This window comes from Brassica oleracea, unplaced genomic scaffold, assembly GCF_000695525.1.
Source record: "Brassica oleracea var. oleracea cultivar TO1000 unplaced genomic scaffold, BOL UnpScaffold00766, whole genome shotgun sequence".
Classification (NCBI taxonomy): domain Eukaryota; kingdom Viridiplantae; phylum Streptophyta; class Magnoliopsida; order Brassicales; family Brassicaceae; genus Brassica; species Brassica oleracea.
The window spans coordinates 33570-61569 of NW_013617450.1; the positions used below are offsets into that span (position 1 = coordinate 33570).

The 28000-nt window shown below is 39.6% G+C and overlaps 4 protein-coding genes across 10 annotated transcripts; all 4 read right to left on the minus strand.

Moving 5' to 3' along the window:
• Positions 1-5846: 5846 nt before the first annotated feature.
• Positions 5847-6176, minus strand: LOC106320026 (ATP-dependent DNA helicase PIF1-like). Its single transcript, XM_013758400.1, has one exon. It carries the CDS (start codon positions 6174-6176, stop codon positions 5847-5849), a length of 330 nt encoding a protein of 109 aa, XP_013613854.1.
• A 68-nt stretch (positions 6177-6244) lies between these two features.
• LOC106320027 lies at positions 6245-8424 on the minus strand. The gene is made up of 2 exons (XM_013758401.1): positions 7566-8424; positions 6245-7518 (listed from the first exon to the last, which is right to left on the minus strand). The coding sequence occupies exons 1-2, from the start codon at positions 8422-8424 to the stop codon at positions 6245-6247; spliced, it is 2133 nt and encodes a 710-aa protein (XP_013613855.1).
• Positions 8425-18343: 9919 nt separating this feature from the next.
• LOC106320028 lies at positions 18344-20145 on the minus strand. The gene is made up of 4 exons (XM_013758403.1): positions 19538-20145; positions 19059-19447; positions 18733-18953; positions 18344-18592 (listed from the first exon to the last, which is right to left on the minus strand). Exons 1-4 carry the CDS (start codon positions 20143-20145, stop codon positions 18344-18346), a joined length of 1467 nt encoding a protein of 488 aa, XP_013613857.1.
• Positions 20146-22429: 2284 nt separating this feature from the next.
• LOC106320025 lies at positions 22430-27997 on the minus strand. Of its 7 annotated transcripts, none has more exons than XR_001265672.1 (10): positions 27705-27994; positions 27482-27595; positions 26286-26559; positions 26131-26221; positions 25924-26048; positions 25765-25846; positions 25551-25668; positions 23202-23350; positions 22751-22936; positions 22430-22674 (listed from the first exon to the last, which is right to left on the minus strand). XR_001265672.1 is itself a non-coding variant. In XM_013758397.1 (9 exons), exons 2-9 carry the CDS (start codon positions 27512-27514, stop codon positions 22549-22551), a joined length of 1029 nt encoding a protein of 342 aa, XP_013613851.1. In that variant the 5' UTR covers positions 27515-27595; positions 27705-27997; the 3' UTR covers positions 22430-22548. The 7 variants fall into 7 exon arrangements, 4 of the variants coding, with proteins under 4 accessions (XP_013613851.1, XP_013613848.1, XP_013613852.1 ...); XR_001265671.1 differs by lacking the exon at positions 22430-22674 and adding an exon at positions 25307-25467 and having other exon boundaries at positions 22846-22936; positions 23015-25227; positions 27705-27995; XM_013758397.1 differs by lacking the exon at positions 23202-23350 and having other exon boundaries at positions 26137-26221; positions 27705-27997.
• Between the last annotated feature and the right edge of the window lie 3 nt (positions 27998-28000).

Genomic DNA, 28000 nt, shown 5'->3' on the forward strand with positions numbered 1-28000 from the left:
GCGGCGGCGACCTGAAATCATTGAGAAGATTTGAAATCGTTGAGAAGAAAAAGGACTGCGGCGGAACGGAGCTTATTGCGGCGGATTGGAGCTTGTCCGCGGAGCTCGGATGGAGCCATGGATCTCTGTCTATTTTTTTATCAAGGATCTCTGTCTCTTTAAGCTTGTAACCATGGATCTCTATCTTTTCAAGCTTAGGATTCACAAAAAAGAGATGAGCTCGCCGTCGTCTTCTGTCGGAGTAACCCGTCGTCATCTAAGGTCATGAGCTCTGCCACGCCGACGCTTCTTAGCTCGGCCACAAGAACGGCAACTGGAGATTGGAGCTTGTCGTCTCTCTCACTCCATACCTTTCTTTCAATGTTTGTCAGGTCATTGGAGATTCACCAGAGATTGGAAAAAAGAATTTTTGTTATTTGATTTAGTGAAAATTAAAGAACGTTGTGGATGAATTGAAAAATGTATAATTTAAAAACTTAAAAGAAAATTTCTTGAACATTTTAAAATTAAAAATATGTAGAAGACAAATCCTCTGAACAAAAAAGAAGGAGAATTAGATCTGAGAAAGAAGAAGTTGATAAGAAAGAGAAAAATGGGATCCATTAGTTGACTTGTTTAGTTAGCTTAAGTAGATTTTGTTAAAAAAAACTATCGTAATAGAAAGAAGTGTCTTATAGTGTAATATTAAAATAGAAAAGTGTATTATAGTGTAAATGTTTCTTATTTTCCTTATAAATTTATATTTGCTTTTCATTTTAAGTGTTATATATTTTAGATGTTTCAACGTAAGATGATGCATATTATTGTATTTACAAAACATATTGTCCAATGTAAATGGTGATCATATAATTTCGTGTTTATAATTGGCGGATGTATCATATATTTTTCATAATCTATTTATTATAGAGAAAATGACCATTAAAACCATGAATTTTCAAATTAAAACAAAAAAACTTCAACTTATGTTTGAGCCAAAAAAATTCTTTAACTTCTAAATATTGATTGTTTAACTCTTATATTTTGTTGATTCAACCATTAAGAAACTCGAATAGTTATCTATTAAACTCGATTAAAAAGCTAAACGACGTTGTTTTGAAAATTGGTTAAAAACTTAATAATAAGAGAGTTAAATGGCCAATTCGAATTTATCAAACGCATGAGAATCATTACATGTCACCAGAAAAATCACTACTGATTGTCTTCATCGGAGATTATCTCTAAAGCGATTTGGGGTAGATTAAATCAAATTGGAGATTAGGTTTTCAAGTGAGGAAGATGTAATCGATTTGACATTTTCTGAAGAAAAAATGATTTTTTAAAAAGTGTTGTATTGGATATAACAGGTGTTACTCGAATTTAACAGATTACTATTTAAGTTTAATAAATGGCCGAGTTAACAAAAATAAAAGTTAAAATGACTAATATTTAAAAATTGAAGAATGTTTTAGCTCAAACACGAGTTGGAGTTTTTTTGCTTTAATTTGAAAGTTCAAAGTTTTAATGGATATTTTCTCATTTATTTTATTGTAATTTTTATTATTTAGTAAATACTAATATGCTCTAAATTTATTGATTTTACATGGACAAAATCTATATTACTTAAGTTAATTTTATGTTTTTACAGATTTAAGAAGAAGATTTTCTTATTAACAAAATGTAATATAGAATCATAAATCATTTTACTTAAAATATCTATTGAATTTCTATCCAAATAATCAAGCTAAACCAATTTTTTTTTGTTAAGTTTATATATTTTGGCATACAGTATTCAAATTTATATATAATATATTATTTTTATTTTTAGATTTTCATAAATTTAAAGTATATATGAATTGAAAATTAAAAATAAAAATTAAAATGTGTTAGCCGAACATGAACCAAACCCGCAAAGATCTGAACCGAAATTTTGTATACTTGAATGGAGCTGAAATCTTTAACCAAAATGGATCCAAATCGAACTCGAATGATTACACGAACGTCCACCCCACCATCAACCAAAAAAATGAAATGACAATTATAATTTGGGCTGGATCGTTAAAATAATATTGATAACCAAAATAATAATCATCGCTTTTTAAAGTTTGTTGTTAAATAATCGTAATAACCAGAATATTTGTTTAAATAATCATGCTTGATATCAATATTTTGAAAATACCATATGTGATTTACGATGTTTACATATTTGGTTGTGCTAATTTATCTGGCATGTAAATATAATTTACATATGTGCAAGATTTTTGGATCATTATATAGGTAAACTAGAATAGGCCCGCCCTAGGGGGGGGGTTAATTTACTTTTAAGATATATATTTCTAATATTATTATATTATTAGTACTATATTATTTTGTTTCATTGTTTATTAGGGGAAAGAAGAATACCGGAAGTGATTTATTAAAGATATTAATGAAATAAGGATATAATATTTAGATGATAGTTGAACCATAGTAAATATAGTTTAATTTTAAACATGAAGCAAAGTTTATCTCAGTAAAGAAACACGTAATTCCATATGTTTGTTTATTGAATTTGTGTTTGAATATAGTCAACGAATTCGTTCATTCTCTTATAGTAATAGCACTTTCAGCAAGCGTTGTCCATGGCATGACTGCTGCAATTTCTTTGAGGCTTCATTGTGGAAGTACTTGTTAAATACTTTGTCTTCATAATTATTCTTATTCTACTAAGCGAGATCTTAATCATGTTCCATCATTGCGCAGATCTAATATGATTATTTATCCAGGATAACTTATCGAGATTGTTGTTTCCCTCATTAAAATTGGCTCTGCATAACAATAATATATCATAAATATACATACCTTTGTCATAGTTTCCATACGCAGATTGACGAAAATGGTTGAGTCCTTTGATAGTTTTGCGGCGCTGAAAGTATTGAAGTATTCCTTCGATGTAGTGCGCCTGTGGATTACCAGTGGACAAACATTCATTCTTTAAATTTCTGTAACTATATAGCATAGTCAGTGGTTGTTTTACAAAAAATCGGAGATCATGGGTTTGGAAATAGACGGTGGGTTTTGTGAGTGAGGATTTTTCTTCACAGCTACCAATACTGTCCGAGTTATAATTGTTTTCTGAAATTTCTGACGCCATCTTGTGCGGGTGTTTTTTAGTAAAGTGGAAGAACAGGTTTTATTTGTATGTGTGCGATGTTCGGAGGTTTATATAATGTGTACATAATTTTTTTTTGTTTGAAACAGTTTTGTTTATTTATTGCTAGATTGGAGTTATTTGTTCAGTTTTAAGATAACAGTTATAATGAGCTATCAGGTGACTTAAATTTAATGTGTTTGAATAACATATTTTGAATTGCTGAATAAAGACTAATCAATTAGTTTGTTGTAGTTTCGTTCGGTCGGGTGTGAATTTTTTTTTTTTTGTGATAATTGTTTTGTTGTTTTTTACGATATGTTGAAGATGACTTAGTTGGTCTGTAATTTATTCTCTAACTGAACTGTTTTTTTTAATATTTGAATTCATCAAGCACCTAATAGTATGTTTTTGGCTTATTTGATCATTGATCTTTGACTGTCCTGTTTTCGTGGCTATGAAGTGGCTTTGGTTAAAGAGTTTTTGGTAACATCCAAATTATATATGTTCGATAGTATGATCATCAAGCACCTAATAGTATGTGTTTTGGCTTATTTGATCATTGATCTTTGACTGTCCTGTTTTCGTGGCTATGAAGTGGCTTTGGTTAAAGAGTTTTTGGTAACATCCAAATTATATATGTTCGATAGTATGATCATCAAGCACCTAATAGTATGTGTTTTGGCTTATTTGATCATTGATCTTTGACTGTCCTGTTGTCGTGGCTATGATGTGGCTTTGGTTAAAGAGTTTTTGGTAACATCCAAATTATATATGTTCGATAGTATGATCATCAAGCACCTAATAGTATGTGTTTTGGCTTATTTGATCATTGATCTTTGACTGTCCTGTTGTCGTGGCTATGATGTGGCTTTGGTTAAAGAGTTTTTGGTAACATCCAAATTATATATGTTTGATAGTATGATGAAGCGTAGAAGTGTCTGGGGGTATATCAATAATGTCACATATTTGATCTCAAAGAGTTGGAAGACCATTTAATATGTGAGTATTACGTTGTGAGGAATAAAGATTTGCAGAGTTATTTATAAACATCTAGAGATTATTTTTCAAAATTAGTAGGAAAAGTCAATATCACATCAATGAATTTATAAATTAAAACATAAAAGCCTCATATTAATTTTAAGTGATTGTGATATCATAGATGATTATTACTTAGCAATTTTGGTGTTGAATATATTTGTTTTTCCTTTAAAATAAAAGGGAAGAAAAGAATGTGGTAAAAAAAAAGGAAAAAAAAGGAAAGAAAAGAAAAGGAATTGAACGAAAATACTATTCCTTATACTGAATGGATTGAATTTATTTATATTAGGTACAAAATTAGATCCAATATGGCTTTTATATTTACTATGTTATTTTTGTAATATATTTATTGATAAGGAAAGAGTTAAACAAAGGTATTATTTTTTAAATAAAAGTCTGAGGAGCATCTTGAAAACAGAGGTATAGAGCAATGGTGGTTTGATTTTCCTTGTATCCGTAATTTAGGGAGATGAGGATTATATTATTGCAAGTCGACACATTGGGCAGCTTAAGTTCATCCGTATCCACCCGACTATGCATTGGTGATGGAATACATGGTTGCATTCCAGTGGGTTGACAAAAACCTCTCTCCCAATTTCTCGAAGCAGAGGGTGCAAAGTTCATCTTCTTCATCGTTTGTTGGAGCTCTGATTGCAGCTTCCTGGTTGATAGTAGCTAAGTCGACATCAATTCTATGGATGTATCGGGGGTTGTAATCTGTTATATTCATTACTATATGAATGTTTGTACCTTGATAATCTGTTAGTCGTGAAACAATGCCGTTTACGTGGTTGTTAGTAGCTTCTACGATGCTCGCGGCGGAGTTGATGTTTATGTCATGGTAGGTGAGCATGTGTTGCATGATGTCGGTCGTTGTATCGTTTAGATAGCCGAGAGGACTGGTCAAACATCTGATCTTAATGGATATGTCTGTTTGATTCGTAGTCTCCCTCTTTATGTTAATCGTGAGATCTCTTTGTGGAGGCGATGTTGCTGGTTCTGTTTAAGAGTCAAAGGCAAGAGCGTAATTTGGTTCTGCGTTCATTGCGATTTGAGTAGAGGATATGTAGGTTCTCTGTTGTGTTGTCGCCTTTTTATGTAGTTCAGATGTAAGTTATAGGTTAGAGTTTGAGCCTCCTATTGTAACGTTAGGCGCTGTGGTGTTGTGGTGTTACGGAGTTTTTATTGTAATAGTTACAATTCGCTAGAACCATTTAACATATTTGCAATTTTAAAACAGAAGCTGAACACTTCGGTAAGTAATAATAATCCATGATATTCAACACCGTATGGATGTTAATAAAAATGTGCACTATTTAAAACAGAAGCTGAAATCATTAGAATACATAATAAGCAGTAGGAGAAAAGTAAAAGGAAACCGAATTTAAGTAACGTCAACTAAAACTGGTAAATGGAGGAAAAAGATGTAAATCTATGGGAGATTCTAGCCACGGTTCACCAGCTGCAGAGAAAGTCGAGCGTGTGCAAAGATGATGCTCAGAAAAGATAATAACGTTATCTTGGTCGAACTCCATAATTGTTCAAGACCACATTGGCTTCTTTCCCTGGGATGATAGTGATGATGTCAGTAATTGAGAACATTACGTTTCAGAAATAGCATACAAACCAAAACCAGTAAAATGCTAACCTTTGTGTCATGGAGGCCCTGGAAGATATCCTTGTACACTATATTGGTTACTCAATCAGCACCATCTGAGTCAGAGCTATCGTCTAGTATCTTAAGACCCTCCGGTGATGTCACTCGAGATAACGCAACGTACAATTGCCCGTGAGTGAAGACCTTCCTAGGGAGATATAAAGCAGCTTGTTTGAGACTTTGTCCTTGACTTTTGTTGATTGTCATCGCATAACAGAGCCGCAGTGGATATTGACGTCGATTGAATGTGAAAGGATGCAATGTATCGAGAGGGGTAAGCTGTATCCGCGGGATCAATACATGTTCGCCTACCTTTGTTCCAGTCATGATCTCAACTTCTACTATCATGTCACCTATTCGACTCACTATCATTCTTGTCCCATTACATAATCCGTAAGCTTGGTTTAGATTACGCAGCATCATTACTGGAGACCCTACTTTCAAGCATAGCCTGTGGTTTGGCAGTCCAGGAAACTCAAGAGAATTAAGATACTCTTGAGGGTAGGGGTTGTCCAGTCATCGTCTGGTGTAGCTTCCAGCTCAACGGAATCGGAACTCAAATACTCTCTAGCTTGAGAGGGAACTTGAGACAGCATATATGCGTTTAGCTCATGGACAGTACTATTTGTAGGTGTGAGGACTGCTCTCTTTGTTAAGTACTTCTTGTTCCGGTAATTATGAATGAAGTCTGGATATGCCGCTTTTGCCAGTGCTTCATGTGGTTTCTCTGATGAAGGTATCATGAATCGTTTGCTCACAACAATGGGATCACCTTCCTCTGTTTTACTTGTATGAGAGGGAACAGTTTGAGCTACACCATCACCTACTTCCAGAATCCACTTAGCGAAGTCTCTGTCTTCCTCCTTTAGCTGCATGTTTATGGAAAGTGTGTAAACTTTAGCATTTTTCCATAGGTATGATTTGCTAATTGATGCAAGGACTGTATCTGGTCGTCCTCCTTGAGGCACCACTGGCAATATTTGCCTGAAATCACCTCCTAAGAGAACAGTCTTGCCACCAAAAGGTCTGTTAAAAGCGTCTTGATTTGCAGGTGACAACAAATCCCGGAGAGAACGGTCCAGTGTCTCAAATGCTTGACGGTGTGCCATTGGAGCTTCGTACCAGATGATTAAATCTGTCTTTGCTATCAATGTAGCCAACATAGAACTTCTGTGGATGGTACACATCGACACATCACTCATTGTTAGGGGCAGCTTGAAGCGAGAATGCGCTGTTCTACCTCCATGGAGCAATAGTGCACCAAATCCGGATGATGCAACTGGAATGACTACTTTACTGGTTGATCTAAGCTTCGCGATGAGGGTTCTGTATAGATACGTTTTACCTGTTCCTCCTGGACCGTATACAAAAAACAACTGCCCAGACTGACTTTCAACAGATTCCAGCACCGCATCATATACTGTTCTCTGATGACTCTCAGTCTCTTGCTGTATATCATAACTCAACTCCTGTCTCAAGACAGTATTCGATATCTCAGTTAGAATAGCATTATTTGGCAATGGGATGTCAGGGTAGTCAGCCAGAGACTGGTCGTTTTCCTTAAGGAGTTGCTCAAGTTCGATCAATGTATATTGTTTCAGCTGCTCATCATTGAGTTCAAGTCCCGGGAATCTGAATTCCTTTCTTTTCATGTAGAGGATGTCTTCAGACAGAAACTTCCATGTATGATCCCAAAGATTTAAAGGATTAACAACTGATAAAATAGTAGGATAATGACAAACAGCCGTCTCAGCTGGCGACCTGTAGCCCAATATGATGGTTCTTCAATAGCATCATGCCACTCTCGGTCATCATCTAGCAACCCACGTGCGTAGCATGCTTCTTTATACTTCTTATAAACCACACCACCAACAGTTTTTACATCCTCATAACACCTAGGGCCTCTAACAACATTGACCAAAATCAGTAAGAAGTACACATCCCCAGCAGCTGGACTGATGTAAACCACTCTGCCTATTGCTCCGCCTAACTTTCTTGGGGTCCATAATTTGCCTGATGTGTGAAACACGAACCTAGTAGGTAACTCAACGTATGTCAGCTCCCGTGCTTCTTCGTATGTCTCACACGCAACAAACCATGCAGTTAACATAGTTTTCTCGATGTCTTCCCTTGAGATAACTTCTTCTAAGTTAGCAGATTGCTCAAAGGCAGTATAGTGCTGGCCTGGTAGATGTACAGGGAGCTTAACGACACTAGGCTGATTGTGATGAATGTGGAATGCAAATAACCTCCATGAAGCTTCACACGCTGAGATGTATCGACATTGCAGAAACTTCTCTATCTCATCAAACTTAGATGCGCCTTTTTTTGCTTCCTCTATAAGGACAGTAGCTCGATCAACACCCTTCGTAATGTATTTAAAAAGATATTTGATCGCGCTTGTTCTGCAGCACCACTCAACATTGATATGGGCCTGATATTTTCTGAGTAAACTGACGTTGTGAGGGACGACGTCTTGATTTCCAAGCTCAATGTTGCCTTTTAAGAATAAATTGTTGGGGTCTGATCTCCTTCTATATCTGAAATATCCAGTTTTATCGATATGTGTATGCTCTGATAACTTCTTAGGGTAATCCTTGGTGCACTCCCCTTTATCCATGCAAGGTGATTTTGGCCGTATTTTTCAACATGGGCCATGAATCATATGGCTCTCCACCAACGCAAAACCCTCAGGGTCGACATCTCTGTCTGGTAGCTCGGCTGATATATACTCATCAATCACTGAGGCAGTTGCTTCTTTCTTTATACCTTCCAACCATAATAGAATGTGGGCATGAGGCAATCCTCGTTTTTGAAACTCAATGGTGTAGACAACTGCAGTATTTTTTTTACAAAAAAAATTAGTCAATTTAATCATCTGAATATCTTATTTAGATATGGCACTCTGTTTACGTAAACCTGAGAAATTCTTTTACCAGCAGTCGTTTTAGGGAAGAAAACTCCTTTCTTGAAATCAGAAACCATCTCGTCAAGTTTGAGTTTGAAAAGCCTGCATACAAGATCCGGTCTACTATTAGCTGATTCACCACCGTATGCGTCAAGATGTTGGTTGAGCTCTACCCAATTTGGGTTTGCTGTTACGGTGATGAACAGATGAGGATTGCCATAACACCGGCATATAGCCATTGCGTCTTGATACTTTTCAGCCATATACCTAGGGCCAGCAGTGAATGAAGAAGGTAGAATGATCTTATTGCCAAGCTGTGTTTCATCCGCATCTCCCATCTCCACAGCATCACATATATTACTATAGAGATCTGCATGGAGTTTCTTTTAGTTTAAACTAATAAACCGTAATCTCTCTTGTTCAGTTGCTATATATGCATCTACAATATACTGGTGCAGCAATCTTCGGCCCTTTATGATTGTCATCCCCTCAGTAGGCCGAGTCTGGATTTGACAAGCATAGAACTCACGCATAGTCATGTATTCTCTTCTCACCCTAGAAGCCTCAGGGCCTTCATATGGCAGTCTCTCGCTATAGCCGGGTTCTCCATATGGGAACAACAATGGATACTGTAGGCTCATCATCAGAGGGTGGAGATCACTAATTCTTTGAAGCGTTGATGACTTGAGCTCCACCACAATATCTCTGCCTACTGATGTAGCAGATAAGTCACCAACTATGAGTCCACCGATCTTGCTCGCACTTGGAAGATCGTATTGACGTCCTCGAGCCTTTTGACAAACCATAGTGATACTGTACTCGATAGTCCCAATAGCTTTAAACCTATATGATAAGTTCTACTTATTCCCTTTGTACGAACTCAGAGAACAGAGATAATATAAGGTTTTATTAATGGAAATCCAAGTTACACAGAGACGTTTAGAGGACTCTCTACTCCTACTACAACTTTGATCAATCACTCGATAATCCTTACAGACTCCTTCTCACTTTATTTATACTCCTACGACTCCGTGAATGCCCACAAACCCTTGTGAGTCACGATAACACACTTTCGACACAACCTTGTGAGCACGATACTCGTGACAACGATCCCCATAACTTTATTCTTTATTCCTTAATAGTCCAAGAGCCAGCTGTCCTCTTTACCGTTACACAAGTCCCTTGCCTCTGCGCCTGTACTGAAAGAGGATAGGAGGACGCTCAGCTTCGTACGTAACAATACCCCGCTCTTCGAAATTGACCTTGTCCTCAAGGTCAAAACTCGGAAACTGCTCCCTCATCACACTGACTTCCTCCCAAGTGCAATCATGTGATGGCAATCCCTTCCATTTAATCAACACTTCCTCCTTCCCAGTTTTCCCATTCTTCCTCTCCTGAACCACAGCTGCTGGCTCAGTTTCCAGCACTCCTTCTGATGTCATCTGCGGGGGAATGGCTACTGTCTCCTCTGCCTCACCCACAACCTTCTTGAGCTGAGAGACATGGAACGTAGGGTGTATCTTAGCGTCCTCTTGTAACTTCAATTTGTATGCTACTCGTCCCACCTTAGCCAATACCTCAAATGGTCCATATAACCGAGCAGACAGCTTCTCGTTGATGCGTTTGGCCATGGAGCGCTGCCTGTAGGGGCGGAGCTTTACCAGTACCTTGTCCCCAACCTCAAAGTCTACCTCTCTTCTCCGAGTGTCAGCCCTCTGTTTCATCAGTTGCTGGGAGCGTTGCAGCTGCTCCTTTATGACATCTAACATCTGATCTCTTTCTTTCAACTGAAGCTCCAACTCTGCATTTGCAGTTGACCCGTTCTCATACCTGAGTAGCGTAGGAGGTTCCCTTCCATAGAGAGCTTTAAACGGAGACATCTGTAGCGTTGAATGATAGGAGGTGTTGTAACTCAACTCCGCCCAATCCAGAAACTTGGCCCATGTCTTCGGCTTATCTCCTGCATAACACCTCAGGTATGTCTCCATGCTGCGGTTAGTGACTTCAGTCTGCCCGTCCGTCTGAGGATGATAGGCCGTACTGAAGCACAACTTAGAGCCCGACAGCTTAAAGAGCTCCTTCCAGAAGAGACTGGTAAAGACCTTGTCTCTATCTGACACTATCGTCCGCGGAAACCCATGTAGCTTGATCACCCCCTGTACAAACAACTGAGCAATTTCTGGTGCGGTGAATGGGTGCTTGATCTTGATGAAGTGTGCATACTTGGTGAGCCGATCCACTACCACTAGCACCGTGTTATACCCCTCTGATTTAGGCAGTCCCTCCACAAAATCCATAGAGATGTCCTCCCACACCTGACCGGGAACCGGCAAGGGTTGCAACAAGCCCCCGGGAGCAAGCGTGGAGTACTTCTGTATCTGGCACGTTTGACACGCAGCCACACATCTCCTTATATCAGTCATCATGCCTTTCCAATAGAACAACTCTCCAATGCGTTTCTGCGTTTTTAGCATCCCTCCATGACCCGCCATTTTACTGTCGTGATGCTCCTGCAAAATCACCCTCAGCAGTGGAGATCCTCTCGGTAGTACTAGCTTTCCTTGCCTTAGTAATCTCCCCTGAACCCACGAGTATTCCGGGTGTTTGTTAGGATCCTCGCGCAACTCAGCGATTAACTTCTGCAACTCCTCATCTTTGTCAACCTCTCCTCCAATTTCTTCTAACTGCAATGCCGTTGACACTGTCACTGCAAACAATTCTGTGATCTCCGCCTTTCTTGACAAAGCATCAGCAGCCTTATTCTCCAGACCCGGTTTGTAGGCAATATCGAACTCAAAACCCAGTAGCTTTGTTAGCCATCTCTGATATTCCATGTTTATCTCCCTTTGCTCAAGCAGGAACTTGAGACTTTTCTGATCAGTTCGAACCAAGAACCGTCTGCCTAGCAAGTAATGCCTCCATTTTTGCACTGCAAATACGATCGCCATCAGCTCTCTCTCGTAGACTGACTTTAGTTTCTGCCTAGCGGTGAGTGCTTGACTGAAGTAAGCTATCGGTCGCTGGTGCTGCATCAGTACTGCTCCCAGTCCTACTCCAGAAGCGTCTGACTCCACGACAAAGAGAGCCTCGAAGTCAGGCATTTCTAGCACCGGTACTGTCGTCATAGCTTCTTTCAGCCTCGCAAATGCTCCTGCTGCTTCCTCATTCCACTTAAACTGATCTTTTTGTAGCAACGACGTCAGAGGTCTGGCTATGCTTCCATACCCTAGCACGAACTTCCGGTAGTAACCTGTGAGACCGAGGAACCCCCTCAACCCCTTTACGTTCCCAGGCACAGGCCATTCCACCATCTCTCTTACTTTCTCCGGATCAGCTGCCACGCCGCTGGCTGAGATGATATGCCCCAAGTATTCTACTTTCTCACTCCCAAACTCACATTTTTTTTATGTTCGCATACAGCTGGTGCTCCGCCAACAACCGCAACACCTCCTCCAAATGCTCCTTGTTTTCCTCTTTCGTCTTGCTGTACACTAAGATGTCGTCAAAGAAGATGAGTACAAAGCGGCGCAAGTGAGGACGAAACACATCATTCATGAGTGACTGGAACGTCGCCGGCGCGTTAGACAACCCAAATGGCATCACTAGAAATTCATAGTGGCCATCATGCGTGCGGAACGCGGTCTTGGGTATGTCTTCAGCTTTCACCAAGATTTGGTGATAGCCGGAACGTATGTCGAGCTTCGAGAAGACCGTTGCTCCGTGTAGCTCGTCGAGTAGCTGATCGATCATCGGTATTGGATACTTGTCCACCACCGTGACTCGGTTGAGAGCTCTGTAGTCAATGCAGAACCTCCAACTCCCATCTTTCTTCTTCACGAGCAGGACGGGGCTAGAGAAAGGACTGTTGCTCTCTCGTATGATCCCTGCTGCCATCATCAACCCAATCTGCCGCTCAAACTCTGTCTTCTGTGCTTGAGGGTAACGAAATGCAGTGAATGAAGAAGGTAGAATGATCTTATTGCCAAGCTGTGTTTCATCCGCATCTCCCATCTCCACAGCATCACATATATTACTATAGAGATCTGCATGGAGTTTCTTTTAGTTTAAACTAATAAACCGTAATCTCTCTTGTTCAGTTGCTATATATGCATCTACAATATACTGGTGCAGCAATCTTCGGCCCTTTATGATTGTCATCCCCTCAGTAGGCCGAGTCTGGATTTGACAAGCATAGAACTCACGCATAGTCATGTATTCTCTTCTCACCCTAGAAGCCTCAGGGCCTTCATATGGCAGTCTCTCGCTATAGCCGGGTTCTCCATATGGGAACAACAATGGATACTGTAGGCTCATCATCAGAGGGTGGAGATCACTAATTCTTTGAAGCGTTGATGACTTGAGCTCCACCACAATATCTCTGCCTACTGATGTAGCAGATAAGTCACCAACTATGAGTCCACCGATCTTGCTCGCACTTGGAAGATCGTATTGACGTCCTCGAGCCTTTTGACAAACCATAGTGATACTGTACTCGATAGTCCCAATAGCTTTAAACCTATATGATAAGTTCTACTTATTCCCTTTGTACGAACTCAGAGAACAGAGATAATATAAGGTTTTATTAATGGAAATCCAAGTTACACAGAGACGTTTAGAGGACTCTCTACTCCTACTACAACTTTGATCAATCACTCGATAATCCTTACAGACTCCTTCTCACTTTATTTATACTCCTACGACTCCGTGAATGCCCACAAAACCCTTGTGAGTCACGACAACACACTTTCGACACAACCTTTTGAGCACGATACTCGTGACAACGATCCCCATAACTTTATTCTTTATTCCTTAATAGTCCAAGAGCCAGCTGTCCTCTTTACCGTTACACAAGTCCCTTGCCTCTGCGCCTGTACTGAAAGAGGATAGGAGGACGCTCAGCTTCGTACGTAACACTATCACGGTCATGTCGAAAGGTCTTGGCTAGGTGGTTATGTTTGTCCATCATATCGATCAACTGAATGATGACACTATCATCGAAGGCCAAGGAGGAAGAGCCTTGAGTTAACGCTCTCTTTCGATTCTCCAACTCATTATCTGTGTCAAAAATATATAACTGCAAGTACTCTGAGGGAGCACCATCTTCAGGAAGGAGAGACCCGATCCTGTGAATAATTTGACCATGTACTTGGAATGTAAATGGTCCTTGTGTTCCAGTTACACTATGATCCACCTGAGCACCCATGGATATGAAAGCTAGGAGGCTGTTAGCAACTCTGATGTGGGGACGGAATTTTTTACTTTCAAGAAGCTCTCTAAGGGGAGAGGGTGCTTCACGCACGGGTGGAAGCCTCACTCGACCCTGTTGACAACAGATAGTGAACTGTTTTTCCCCCCGACTGCTGTGTCCACCAACAGCTTCGGCAGCCCATACCAAAGCGTGGCATGATGGACAGGATAATATCTCCCATTTATCATTAGCCTCAACTTTCTTTTTTCCGGATTGTAACATAGCAGGAGTCAGATTATTAGATGACTATTTAGTCAATATGTTGTACGTTAGTATACAGTCAATTAGTCAACACGATGCTGACCTTTTTTATCGGCTGATTTACGTAACCGCATTTCCTTTTTACGTACACAAATTGCCTTCCTAATAAATCTTGCTTTCTTAGAAGAGGCTGCAAAGTTGTAGTCCTTTAGAGAGTTTGTTTGTCGCAAACCATTAAATATATTGTTCAACATAACCTCAGTGTACCTGTGTCTATTTTTCCTCTTTGACTGATGCTTGGTGTTGAGTTAGATATGCTATATGTTGCAGATAACCACGGAGGTTGATCCAGGTGAGCGACAGAGCTAGAGGAAGAGCATACATCTGGAACATATGAAGAGGTTGATTAGTACAGACATTATTTTAAAAAAAAAAAATTTATAATGCATGCACCGTACCTGGATGTTTAATCGGCCTGCCTCGTCCCCGTTTCTTGAATTGCACAGAGAGAGCTAAGGAGCAAGTTGTGAAGCTTGTGTTAGTACAGTTGTGGGGTTAAGTTTTCCGAATTTTCAGTGTGTATAAAAATTCCTATCGTATAATTTATTTTTTTAACCTCTTGAGGATGTCGGTCTTGGTTTTGATGATCGTATGAGCATCCTATTACGTCTGGATATTCGTGAAGATATCTATGTATGGGAAATTCATTTGTAAGTTTTGTTATTTTTCTATTTTTTGGGTTGAGAGGTCTTACTAAATCATAAGAAGCATTAGACCATCTCCACTGGAAGGCTCTTGATTAGGGTTTTAAACAAAAGACAAAAAAAAAAAAAATGAAAAAAGGTAAAAAAGGATAGAACTGCCCCTTAATATGGGAGTTTTAGGATTGGTAAGCAACCCTTACCTGTAGAGATGGCAATTGGGCTCTCCCGTCCATGTTGCTTAAAGAAGCAAAACCGGTAGTCAAAGTATCACAACAAGGTAAGTATCTAACACCACTTTTAGATACAGTTTCTGACGTTTTTTCTCTTAGTATAGGGGGAACAAATGAGAGCTATATGCTTACTGAAGTTCCAAGGAAAGAACCAAACCATAAGCTCAGCCATGAACCACCTCACAAGTGGAAGCCTAAAATTGAACAAAGTGTTGTTCAAATGCCAAAGCTTAAGGTAAGTTTCTCTGATCTTAAAACGCCCAAGACACTTGATTATCCAGGTATAATGCACTTGTCTTTGCCAAAAAGTTTTGATCCAGGAATAAGACAAGAAGTAGTTCATAACAACCAAGGTCAAAAGCTGCAAAGATGGCAGCAAACAAAAACAAGTTGTCCAAAGAAGAAAATCATTCTTCAACTTGTGGAAGCTATCAAAGTAAGTCCGGAAATTTCAAATTATTTTTATCAGTGTCCAAACACAGATATAATGCACTTGCTTTTTGTCCAAAATGTTGAAAATATTTCAGGATGCAAAGAAGAAAGCTTCAAAGAAATCCCACCGGATAATCTTTTGTTGCTAGGAGGATCAACCAAAAAGATGGTCAGAACAGAGCCTACTAGAGGTATGAATGACCATCCACTGAAGAGAAGCAATTCCAAATTCCATAGCAGAGGCGTGATCCTATCCTATTTGCTGAAAGAAGAGCCACCTGATGAAAAATTCATCCCCAAACCGAAACAATATCAAGGTAAGATCTTAGAATCTCAAAAGAGTATGAAAGCTAACTTGCTCTATCTTGGTGCAGGTTATCCAGTTTCGAGGACGAAACTTTTTCAAGGGGGAGGGTATGATGCGGCCATCAAACCAGTAGCTTAACCGGAGGTCGACCCAATTCCCTACTCCACCAGCCAAGGCGCCAACCAGAACATACGTGCACTAAAAATACCATATCTTACACACCAGGAATTTTTAAATCACGAGGATAAAATTTATGGATTCTACACTCAAAAAGGAGTCCAGGCCAATTGGAATCGGGCCAAAATATTCACGGATCAAGAAGTTATGAATTTTACAAGTCAGAGGTCTCTCAGCCCGTCCATCTGCGAGTACCCGACTTTAGAAGAAGATTAAAGCCCAATGAATAAGCGTCCTGAAGCAAATACCATCATAGGAGTCAAGAGGAGTTTATCATATTTCTATAAAGCCCAAGATCAGGAGAAATGGCCACGGAATTATGAAGTTATGATCCAATCTCCAAAACCGGCCAAACCAGTTCTACACTTGTCTCAATTGGAAGCTAACTGGTTCAATCAGCTTCAAACCAGACATTGGCGACCAGGAGATCTATCTATGCATTCAGTAAGTCCATCCAGTGGTCCAGAAGAGTCAGACAAGTCCGTTCCATGCACCAGAAACCATAGGATCAAGAGGATCTTCACTAACACTAACTTGCCTTATTTGGAGCATCTTGCATTCAAACTCCATCAGCTCTTTTCTCATTCCTTTCTGGACGATATCAGAACCTTTCAAGTCATCCAGAAGATCCCAAGGAATCACTTTTATCCATTAAAACCTTCCAGGTTCAAGAAGAATCAAGTTTCTCACTTGGAGCCAAAATCCCATAAAAGGCTCCAACGGCTAGTTTTCGATTTTGTTACTTTGCTTGGTTTGTTTCCTCTTCTATTTGTTTTAGAACGTTAGGACCTTTGTCTATGTGCCTTATATAAGATCCTAGACGTCCATTGTAAAGAACACCCTCAATCACCAAGTTAATAAAAAGTTTATTCAGTTTTTATCAAAGATTGTTCTTTGTATAAAATATCGGTCTTTAGGATTCAAAGAGAGATTCTTTGTTGTTCTATTGATTTCGTGAGTCTAGTTTGTTTGTGCAAATCAAACAAGCTCAGTACACAGATTTAGAGAGTCAATCACATAGTTTCCATCATCCATCAGATTGAGAGATTCAATCAAACATTCTTCCGCAAATCCACTTCAATCCATCATTTGATCAAGCTGAGAGTGATACACATCCAGCAGCTTGATTTCGCCATACCTATCATTTTTCTTTGTTTATTTATCTTAGTTTATTCTTCATAACATTCGTATCTTTCATTTGTTTCAGGTTTTACAATCGATTTCAGACCATATCGACCAACCGGTCATATCTTTGGTTGATCCGATTTGAACCTCCAACAACCATTTGGGCGACCCAGCTTCCAGCCTGTAACAAAATATGTATGTACAATGCAATGCATGAAACTCAAAATCATCAAAGAAAACATGATCAAATACTTGGTACCTCCCCCAAACTTAGTTCACACGGTCTCTGTGTTAGTAAGTTGAAAGAGACCTAAAAGAGAGATAAATGTAAAGAAAAACTGGTATATACAATGGAAAAGTGGTGGAGTGGTACCTTAAATGGAGAATGGAGAAGGATGATCCTTCCCACCTTCAAGAGTGATGGTGAGGACCTGAGAGAGGAGCTCTTGAAGCTTGAGTGGATCATCTTGGAGCTGAGGAGTTATGATTGCCCTTGCACCTGAGAATGACTTAGACCTTCCCTTGCACTTGATCTTGTACTCAATCACTCCATCTTTGAACTTTATTGGGTGAAGAGTAAGAATGTGTGAAGATTTTTCAACAGAAGTAGGGGGAGGTTCATTCATCATCTTCTTCTTGTCATGAGTAGTCTCTATGGCTCTACTCACCCCTCCTTTGTAGCACTATCCAAGTGCTCATCACACATCTCTTTAGAGGACTCTCCATCAAAACCTTCTTTCTCACTAACAATCACTTCATCCTTGAGCTTCTCAATGGAAGGTTCTCCATAAGTAATGATGGTTCCACAATACTTAACATTCATCATTGGAGACTGGATTGGGTAAGAGACAGCTTTGTTCACATTTAGAAGTGTGACCTTCTTGTTGGCAAAGTCAATGCAAACTCCTACTGTTGTGAGAAATGGTGTTACAAGGATCAATGAGACTCTCTTTCCAGTTGCCATCGTCAAAACAGTGAGGTCAATAGGAATGGTGCAAGCTCCAATCTTCAAAGGAAAGTCCTTGATGAGACCAATTGGGGTTGTAGAAGAGGAGTTTCCAAACATTAGTAAGGATGTGTTTGGCTCCATGTTGTCAATCCCAAGACTCTTCACCATCTCCATTGAGATCACATTCACACTTGCACCAGAATCAACAAGAGCATCATCAAGTGTGAACTTACCAAGGGAGCAAGATAAGGTGAACTTTCATTGGGTTTCTAGTTTGGGAAGGGACTTTGGTGTGACTGGTGGATCAAGCTGCATAGTAGAGATGTCTAGGAGCTCTCCTACTTCTTCTCTGTGAGCCAGAATGTCCTTGATGAGCATCATTTGGACATGAGCATCATGCATATTTGTTATCTGTGGAAGCTTAACTCCTACATCACCCATGTCTTTTCTAAACTTGGAGATCACCTTCTTTTGAGCCTTTGTGAGAAGCCTTTGTGGAAATGGGAGCTTATCAAGGGTGATTGCTCAACCTCATGGGTCTCTTCCAGCTTAACCTCCTTCAACTTCTTGACAACATTCTCAATAATTGGTTTTTGAGCCTTGTGCTCAGCTCTCGTCACAATCTTTGCTTCAACCCTCTATCCAACCTTCTCCACAATCAGTGCTTCAGCCTTGGCAACAACTTTTATTCCATACATGAGTCTTTCAAGCTCATTTACTTCTTTCCTATGATCACTCAACTCCATCTCAGAAGTAGTAGAGAGGATAGCATTGCAATACTCTTTAGGATGTTGCTCTGATTTCCCTGGTAGAGATCCCATTGGGCGCTTGGAGGTTGAAGTCATAGAGGCAAACTGGTTCTCCAAAGCTTTGAAGTTAGAAGCAAGGTTTGAGAACTTGTTGTTGAGATCATTGTAGCTTCCATCAACTTTGGTGTGAAGGTTCTTCAACTCATATCCAATGTGCTTCTCACTTCTAGTTTGGGACTCCAAAATCTGTTTCAACATTGCCTCAGTGCTACTTTCTTGTGGAGCAGAAGTAGAAGATCCGGCTTGGCCTTGTGCAGACTGGTAACTACCTTGTTGGTTGTTGTAGAAGGGCTTTTGCTGGTAGTTGTTGTGGTACTGAAAGTTAGGCTCCTTCTTGTACCATGTCCCATTAGCATTCACAAAGCACAACTCTTTTTGACCTTCTATACCATCAACTTCATTAACCACAGCAATCCCCTCTTGTTTCTGCTTACCAACAGAGTTCACCTTCTCTTGTGTAGCTCTATCTGAGAGAAGCTTATCCAACTTGTCTTGTAGAACCTTCAACTCTTTCCTTGTGTTCTGATCATCACCTCCACTGTCTCTGTTGCTTCTATCATGCTCATCATTGTAAACTGAATCACTCTAAGTCATGTTCTCTACAAGTTTCTCAGCATCTTCTTCAGTTCTCCCCAAGAAGAACCCATTGCTAGCAGTATCCAACTGGCTTCTGAACTGAGGTAAAACTCCTCTATAGAAGGTACTGAGCAGACTCTCCTTGGTGAAACCATGATGTGGGCATTGAGACCAGTAGCTTCTGAAACTTTCCCATGCTTCACTAAAACCTTCAAGATTCTTCTGTTGAAACCCAGAGATCTCATTTCTAAACTTGGCAGTCCTTGAAGTAGAGAAGAACTTGTTGATGAAGGCTTTCTTGCATTCATTCCAAGTGGTGATAGTGTCACTTGTAAGGTTCTTCTCCCATGTGTGAGATTTGTCTCCCAAAGAGAATGAAAACAATCTCAGCTTGAAGGCATCTTCAGAGACTCCATTTGTTTTTGACAAGCCACAGTACTTGTCAAATTGATCCAGGTGATCAAGTGGATCCTCCAAATCAAGACCATGATACTTGTTGTTCTCTATCATGTTGATCAAGCTGGATTTGATCTCAAAGTTGTTGTTCTCCACAGCTGGTGCCATGATACCAAGTCTACTCCCATGGATATTGGGCTGATCATAGGTGCCAACAGCTCTAGCTTGGCACTGATTCCCCTCCATCTCAAACTCAACTCTGTCCAAATGAGCTTGCATTTCTTCTTCTCTTCTCGTCCTTGCAATCTCCCTTTCAAAAGCTCTAATGTCTTCAACTCCTCAAGTTCATGTACCTGACATTCAAAAGAGCTAGGAGGGAGAATCAGTAACTAGATACAAGAAAATAAGACTTAGTCTCAAGCAAGGACCAAATCTCAATGTCAAAATCAACTTAGTATTTGGCAACGGCGCCAAATTTGATATGGACTTTTCAAGGGTCCAAGGTTCAAATCGATGTAGTATTTTAGATGTCAATCCATTTCTAAGTGTTTCAATTCAATGAGAATACAGGTTCATACTTAAGCTAAGTGCATTCAATGTAGTGAAGTGATTAGATCAAACTAACAAGACTCTAACACAATTAACTAACAAACTTTCAAGCAAATGGATAAATGAGGAATCATGGGTATATGAATTTGGTTTCAAATGACTAAGATTCAATCTAAAATGGCAAGGTTTCAATCAACACATTTCCCTAAGTCTAGATAACAATCCTAAGCAAGTTCTTTGTCAAGACACATGCTCATTTACTCTTATTGATCAAACATCAAATGTCTTTGGTTTGTTTCAATCAAGCAATCATTAAGAACAAATCATTCAACTATCAAAACTCCCCTAACATCAAATGTCTTTGGTATGGAAAGTTAAGAGCATGTTGAGTTGGCTCAGACATTTCATCGAACACCTCTCGAGCAATGAAATGTCTAGATTTCTAATCTAAAATGGCCCACTCTAGATTAGCATAAAGATCACTCAATCAAGCAAGAAACCATATTAATCTACTCTAAACATTTTAGATCATCACTTAATCATCCTAATCATCCTAACCCATGAATCCAAAGATGACTACTCACTCATTATCATGGTAGACACTAAATCATTAGTTGATCTAAGACTAAACATGATTAATGATCAAAGTAATCAAGGAAACACAAAAGATAATGATCAAGATTAGATAGAAAATAAGATAAGTCCCAACTTTGAGATAACAAGGGTATTTTATACAATCCCTAGAAAACCTAATGGTTTCCATTAAAAAGTCTAAAAACCCCTTTAAAAACACTAAAATTCGACCAAGAGAAAAAGCGCCCCGGGTAGAGGTCGGGTCGCCCAACCCGCGGTGGTCTACCCGCGCTGGGTCGTCCTGGGTCGTCCGCGCGGGTCGTCCAACCCGCGCTGGTCTACCCGCGCTGAGCTTCTTTCGTCCAGCCTTCTTCGCCCGCACGGGTAAGGAAACCCGCGGCCTCGACCCCGCGTCAGCTTCTGTCGTCCAGCCTTCTTCGCCCGCGCGGGTAAAGGAACCCGCGGTGGTCTACCCAGGTTCGACCAGGGTTGATATGCCTCTGGTAAATCGATCATAACTCCTCCAATACAGCTTCAAATGACTTGAAACCACTTCCATTAAAAAGCTAACTCAATTTACTATGTTTTACCAAAATATTAGTAACAGAAGATTTCTTTAAGACTTCCATACATGTTCATCTTTCACCATTTTGCACCAAAAATGTCTCTAAACACCTCCAAGAACTCCATAGCACACTACAGCCCCTAATAAAGACTCATGTATGCAAAATGCAACCTAAATATGACTAAATCCTAGTCTATATGATCAAAATGTACAAGGATGAATAGCTAAAATCATGCAAATTCATAAGATATCAATTAGCTACTTCGTGAACATGGGATGATTGTTGAGCTTTCTCTTTGACCATTGCTTCTTGTTTATGGAATCTTCTGAATATGTTCTTTTATTTTTTCAATCATAAGGTTTCTTGAGAAAACAGAAAGAAACCAGGAGTATAATTATAGACTCAGACGTTCTGATGACCCATACCAGTAGTTACCATAATGTATTTAATCGGCGGTTACACAAAGTTAGCAAATAATGTGAAGAGTTATAGTTAAAAACAATTTTCCTATCTTAAATGACTTTTGGTACATTTGGTGGGGAACACTTATGTGAGTGAAGGATTGTGGTTGAATTGTGAAGTAAGATTACACAGATTAATATCGTTGGCTATGTGTGTTATATGTGTTTAAAAAAACTTATGGGGCATATTTTTGGAAAAAAACTTGAAAGGCATTATTCAGAAACCCAAATAAAAGTTGATATCATTGTGATTATCTTAAGACTAATATTATTCAGCCTACGTTTTGCAAAGTAAACCTTTTGTTATAATTTTAGAATAGATATTGTTTAAACTAAAAGTTCGGTTTACTTTGCATTAATAAAACTTATTTTATTATTTTCATATATAAATATATTTTACAGACAGAATCCTATCTCAATATTTGAGTGTATATCTAATGTAAACCTAAGCACAATCATGTTTGCATTAATTTCTGGTGCTAATGATTTTGAAGAAGCGAGAAAACAGCATCTTCAATTCCAATCGACTTCACTTAAGCTTTGCGTGCTTTCTTCAACTTCCCAGCAGCTCCATCAACCTTGCTAGTACCACCGGCTCCCAGCTTAACAGGCACTGAGTTGCTCAATGGGTTGTCATCTCCATTGTCATCGTCTCCTCCCTAATCAAAACCAAGAAAGTCACATATATATGTATATACAAAGCAGGGACGTTACTGGAACCTATATAAGGCTTACGTTGTCAACGAATTCAGGATATGGGAAATGGCCACCCTCGCTGAGAATGCGGGAGATGGTAAAGGTCTGATGATTCGCTGTGAAATTGTAAGAGCTCACCCTCACTTGGAACTTGTAGGTCTTTCCCTCCATGTTTCTAACAAATTGAGGGGCCTCAGTTTCCTCCGGGTTGACACCTTCACCAGCCTATATAAATTTTGTTCAATGTCACTGTCTGAGTAAATAGTCACCAAAAAGAATGGACAGGAGTTACGAAGGTCATACCAAGTGTAACACCCGAATCCGGCCTCTCGACCAAGCTGGATCCGATTGCTAGTTTGCCACTTTATTAATTTCTTTGCTTGATTGATTCATTTTAAGTCTTTTATTTACTAAGTCATATTCGAATCTGAGGTTCTAAAACAATGAACAGATAGCACAACGGAATATAATTGTGTTTAAATTGTATTACTTAGAAACATGAGATCCGATACACAACTTCTTAACAGTTTCATAGACAATCACTAGTTCATCCCTAGCATCATCTAACCACACGTTACACAGCCTCTCACTGACCGAGCCTTCACGTCTCCTTGGCTTGACCAGAACCATCCTTAGTTCCTGAAACCACAACCAGATAAGCATTAATCATAACCGAGAATAGAACGGATCGATTCTACAATGCTTGGCTTGGTTCCTAGAACTTAGATAAACCATAATCATAAAAGATATGTACCTATCTACCATATCCTAAGTCATTCAACCAACCACCCCTTGACTTAGAATCAGATAGATAGTCCAGAATAGATAAACAGAACACACGAACAGATTCGGATCGCTCCGAAGACCAATCTGTCTAACCGGATAGAATCTAGGTTCGACCGGCCCATGAAGTCCGGCTCAATGGCCCAACGGACTTCCTTACCTGATCCGGCCTTGGGCCTGGATCCAAATGGCCGAGTAAGCCTCAAGCCCAATCCGGTAGGCTTAGCAGCAGATCAGACCTTGCGACTCTTACCTTGGCTTAGACAAACCGTGAACTTGTCTTGACTCAACAAATCATAGACTGATCCATAAGGATCAGACACAACCTGTCTCAACAGACACCGTTTGGAACATGCACCCCTTCGGTCCTTGGTAACTCTTGGTCCTCGTACCTCTTGATGTTCGTAACCTTTGGAAACTCGTACCCTTTGGTTACTTACACCCTTTGGCAACACACAACCTTTGGTAACTCGTGACCTTTGGCAACTCGTGCCTTTTGGGACATGACCAACCGTTTAGCCCAACCGCCCAGTCCATGGTTTGATTCGAACCATCCGCATAGCCGACCCGTGTCTAGGCTAGCGGTTTGGTTATGTTCGGACAAGCCTAGGGACGTGTACCTTGGACTGAACCAACCCAGCCCTTCGTGTATAATCAGAAAGAAGAGAAAGGGATCAGATAGAAACAAGTAAGGAGAAGCGGTTGGGACTAATGAACCGACCAGAGCCGCGGTGTGATCACAAGGACCATCTGTTCGGTCTGATGGAGCCATAGCCCACCACGTACTTTCTAAACCACGTCTGGGTTCTCCATGTTCTTCTCCTGGTATCGGTCTCCCATACTTGATCGGAGGTTGCTTCACAAACGATCAGATCGCCGGAAACCTAACCACCACACAATCGGCCTTGCTTTGGCCGGAAACTCTCACTCTCTTTCTTTCTCTCTCTCTACGATTTCTTTGAGTATTTTACTCTGGATTGGATGAAATAAAATCGACAGGAGAGGCCCCATATTTATAGAAAACGAGGGGGTAAGTCTTGCCCCACGAACAGGCACGCCTTACTAGCGAATGCGCACCATCGGCCAAGTGTTGTGCCCTCTCGGCCACTTGCATCCCATCGCCTATTCTGATTGGGTTTGGGGTCGGTCATAAGCCCAAACCATTCCCCAAGCCTTCTGGACTTAACCCACGGCCTTGTCCAAAGACCCAACAGCCCATGGCCCCATGACCAGACCACACTGCCCACCACTGACCCGGACCCGGACCATCAGCCCGAAACCCGAACAGTCCGTCGAGCTGATATGAGCTGACTCCCAGCTGCTTCAGCTGAGTGAGCTAGTAGTCCAGCTAGTAGAGCTGACTTAATAGTGGTCGAGCTTGAGTGAGCTTAACATAGCTTCGTTGAGCTGGTCGAGCTACTCGTTCGCTTCGTTCAGCTACCGTCTTACTCGTCCTAGCTGACTCTTGACTTGTATAAGGTTAAGTCTAAGTTTCCTTATGCCTTAACCTTCTAACTTGGCCATGGAACGCTTGCCTTTATGTCTTAAGACTGGCTGGTTTGTTTCCTCGAACCATGGCCGTCCCGACGATCCTTATCTATGATCGCGGATGTTACACCAAGAGTTGACCACCTTCCGATGCCCTCATGTTATGGAGTTTCGTCATAACCCCATCGAAGCAAACAAACAATCCTTCACCAGTTTCGTCTGCAATGGACATCTCCACACGGTATCTAGTGGAAAGGCAAAAATGTATCAAAACACAAAGGCAGCATGGTCATTGTAAATGAATAAGATGCTGAGAGCTAGTACGTATTGGAGGACACCAACTGCGTTAGTGTTATTAAAAGGCACACATGTGAACGATGAGGCGGTGCGTTGAAGTTTCTTGGCACAGTTTGAGCACGAAACATAGCACCATCCCTTATCCATCTTGATTTCAGTCCTCTCCCGTTACAGATAAAATCAATGTCCTAATTGGTTGGAATAATCGATTACTCAACTATCCTAAGAACTTTATTATGAAAAGATAACAATATAGCTCTAGTTGCTATACATGTGAGGGGGCTGTTATGACAAAATTATTGAGCTCAGCTATGGTCAGGGCATCCACTTTTGCATAGCCCCTTAGCAGTGGAGCTGCTGGCGTAACTCCAGTTGCTTCTCCAAACAGCCTGCGTTTTAGAACATGACATTGTTAAACTTCTTGTATAGATTTCGTATATTTTAGACTAAGTGACTATTCCCGCCAAGAATTTTCAATAAGTTACCTATTGAAGAAACTCTCCCCCGCTGCTGTCTCTTTGTCGAAGTAAATATGTGTGCCGGAAGTGGCATTCAAAAATAGGCGACCTGCATGATGAGAATGAGATTAATGTTATGGATTCCACTATACCACTGATAATGTAGATTTGTAATTGATTGCTTACCTCCCAGCATCTTTGGGTTGATGCTGGTTGCAACCACAACTCTTGGATCACTCCCCATCTTTTCTAACCGGTTATAAATTGCAACTGCGTGAGTGTCGAAGAGGCTCATAGTCACTAACGTGCCACTGATAACATGGGAGGTTAGAAAGTTTAGATAAACGTTGTAATTAGATAAATACTACGGAAACGTTAAAATAAATGGCTTACTTGTACATTTTAATGGTTGCCATAACACGGTTCTTGTCCTGAAGAGGGTCAGTGACAGTGCTCTTCACAGCAGTAATCTCACCAATGAGGTCTACAAATAAATAGTATTATCTATCTAATTCGAAATTCAGAGTAAAAGATCAGGGACGAAATACCTGAGAGCTGATTGTTAGTGTTAGAGAGACCAAGCATCTCACTGTGGTTACGGAAGCGGAATGATTCAAGAGGTATCGGAACAGCTGGTTTGGTAACCTCAACGAAAGAGGTTGTGTCGCTAAAACGGATTAGCAAGGAAGAATCCGATAGTCGATAATTTGGGTTACACCGAGCAACATCAAACCCGGTTAGTGAATAAACCGAACCCGCTTTCAGAGAAGTCTGGTGCGTCGCTAGCCGGTTGACATTTATCGTAGCCGGCATCATGGTAGCCTGAAACGTAAGAATAAAAATCATCAGATTAGAGAAAATACAGTTGTTTTGAAAACATTATTGTAAAAAATAAGTTGGCAATATGGTTTCAGGATGATGAAACATATCTCACAGACTATATTTGCGAAGTGATTTTGCCACATGTCCTATCTACAATCATTTTTACAAAAAAAAAATGATGACATGGCTAACAAGATTGATGACATGGCTTATAGTTAATATGACATGCACAATCACATTTATTACTAACATATATTTTTGGTACACTTTATTGAATATGAAAATAACTAATACATTACATTTAATGTTGATTTATATTTTTGTTAAACTTCTTAAAATATGGTAATAATTCATAAATCATCACTAAAATAAATATATTGAAATATGCATTATAAATTTCGAAATACATTATTTAATTGTATTTTTATAATTATACAATTTGTATTACTAATATTTTCAAAATTTTCTAGATCTTTTTTTAAAAATTAATAAATTGTTAATCGTAATTTCATTAGTTTCTTTTAGATATCTAAATTTTTTATAAATATTGTTTAGTTATAATTTTTAATAACTATACAATTTTTATATGATTTTTAATAATTTTATACAAATTGATTTAATACATTTAACCAAAATAAATAGATAAAAAAATTTCTAAGATTCAAATTTTAAATATATTACATATATATTATTAAATGTAATTTAAAATAAAAAATTATTTTTTTCTTAATTTTATGCTTAAATAATTAACTTTATATTAAATATTAGTCAAAAATAATAAAATATATAATATTAATAAATTTCATTTTAAATATAATTTAACTTTTAAAAAAATTATCACAGAATAGCCAAATAAATAAACAGACGTTGCGATGGTTTAGCCGAAATCCTATAACAGAAACTACAAAACACAAAGCTTTACCTCAGAATCAAGGAGGAGCATGTCGACTCCCATGAGATCTCCACCAGGGCGTACATTCCTGGCCTCCCAGAAACGGAGCAGGCGAACGTGGACGGTGGAGGAAGAGCGGCCAGTCTGTAGATCGGAGAGGAAAACCAAAGCGTTAGCCATGACTCAGAATTTTTTTTTTGCTTTTTTAGTTAAGAACAGATGAGAGGATCATTGTGAACGCAGAAATTCATACCTTTTTATATAGTGAAACCCAAATCGCCTCGCAGTCTCAAGAGACGTATTGAATATAGATCGTGGATGGTCGATTAAAGGAGGTCTTTATGAGAGGAAGTCGGTTACTGTTTCCATGTCGCACCGGAAGAAAGAAGATGAAAGATCAGCTGCGCGGTAAGGGATCTGAGACAGGAAGAAGCACACACAACAAACCCTAATAAAAACGCAGCGTATCATTACCGGTCCCGTGGATATATTAATTTATATATGGGCTCAACTCAGGTGTATAAGCAGCCCATATATGTGATGCCCAAA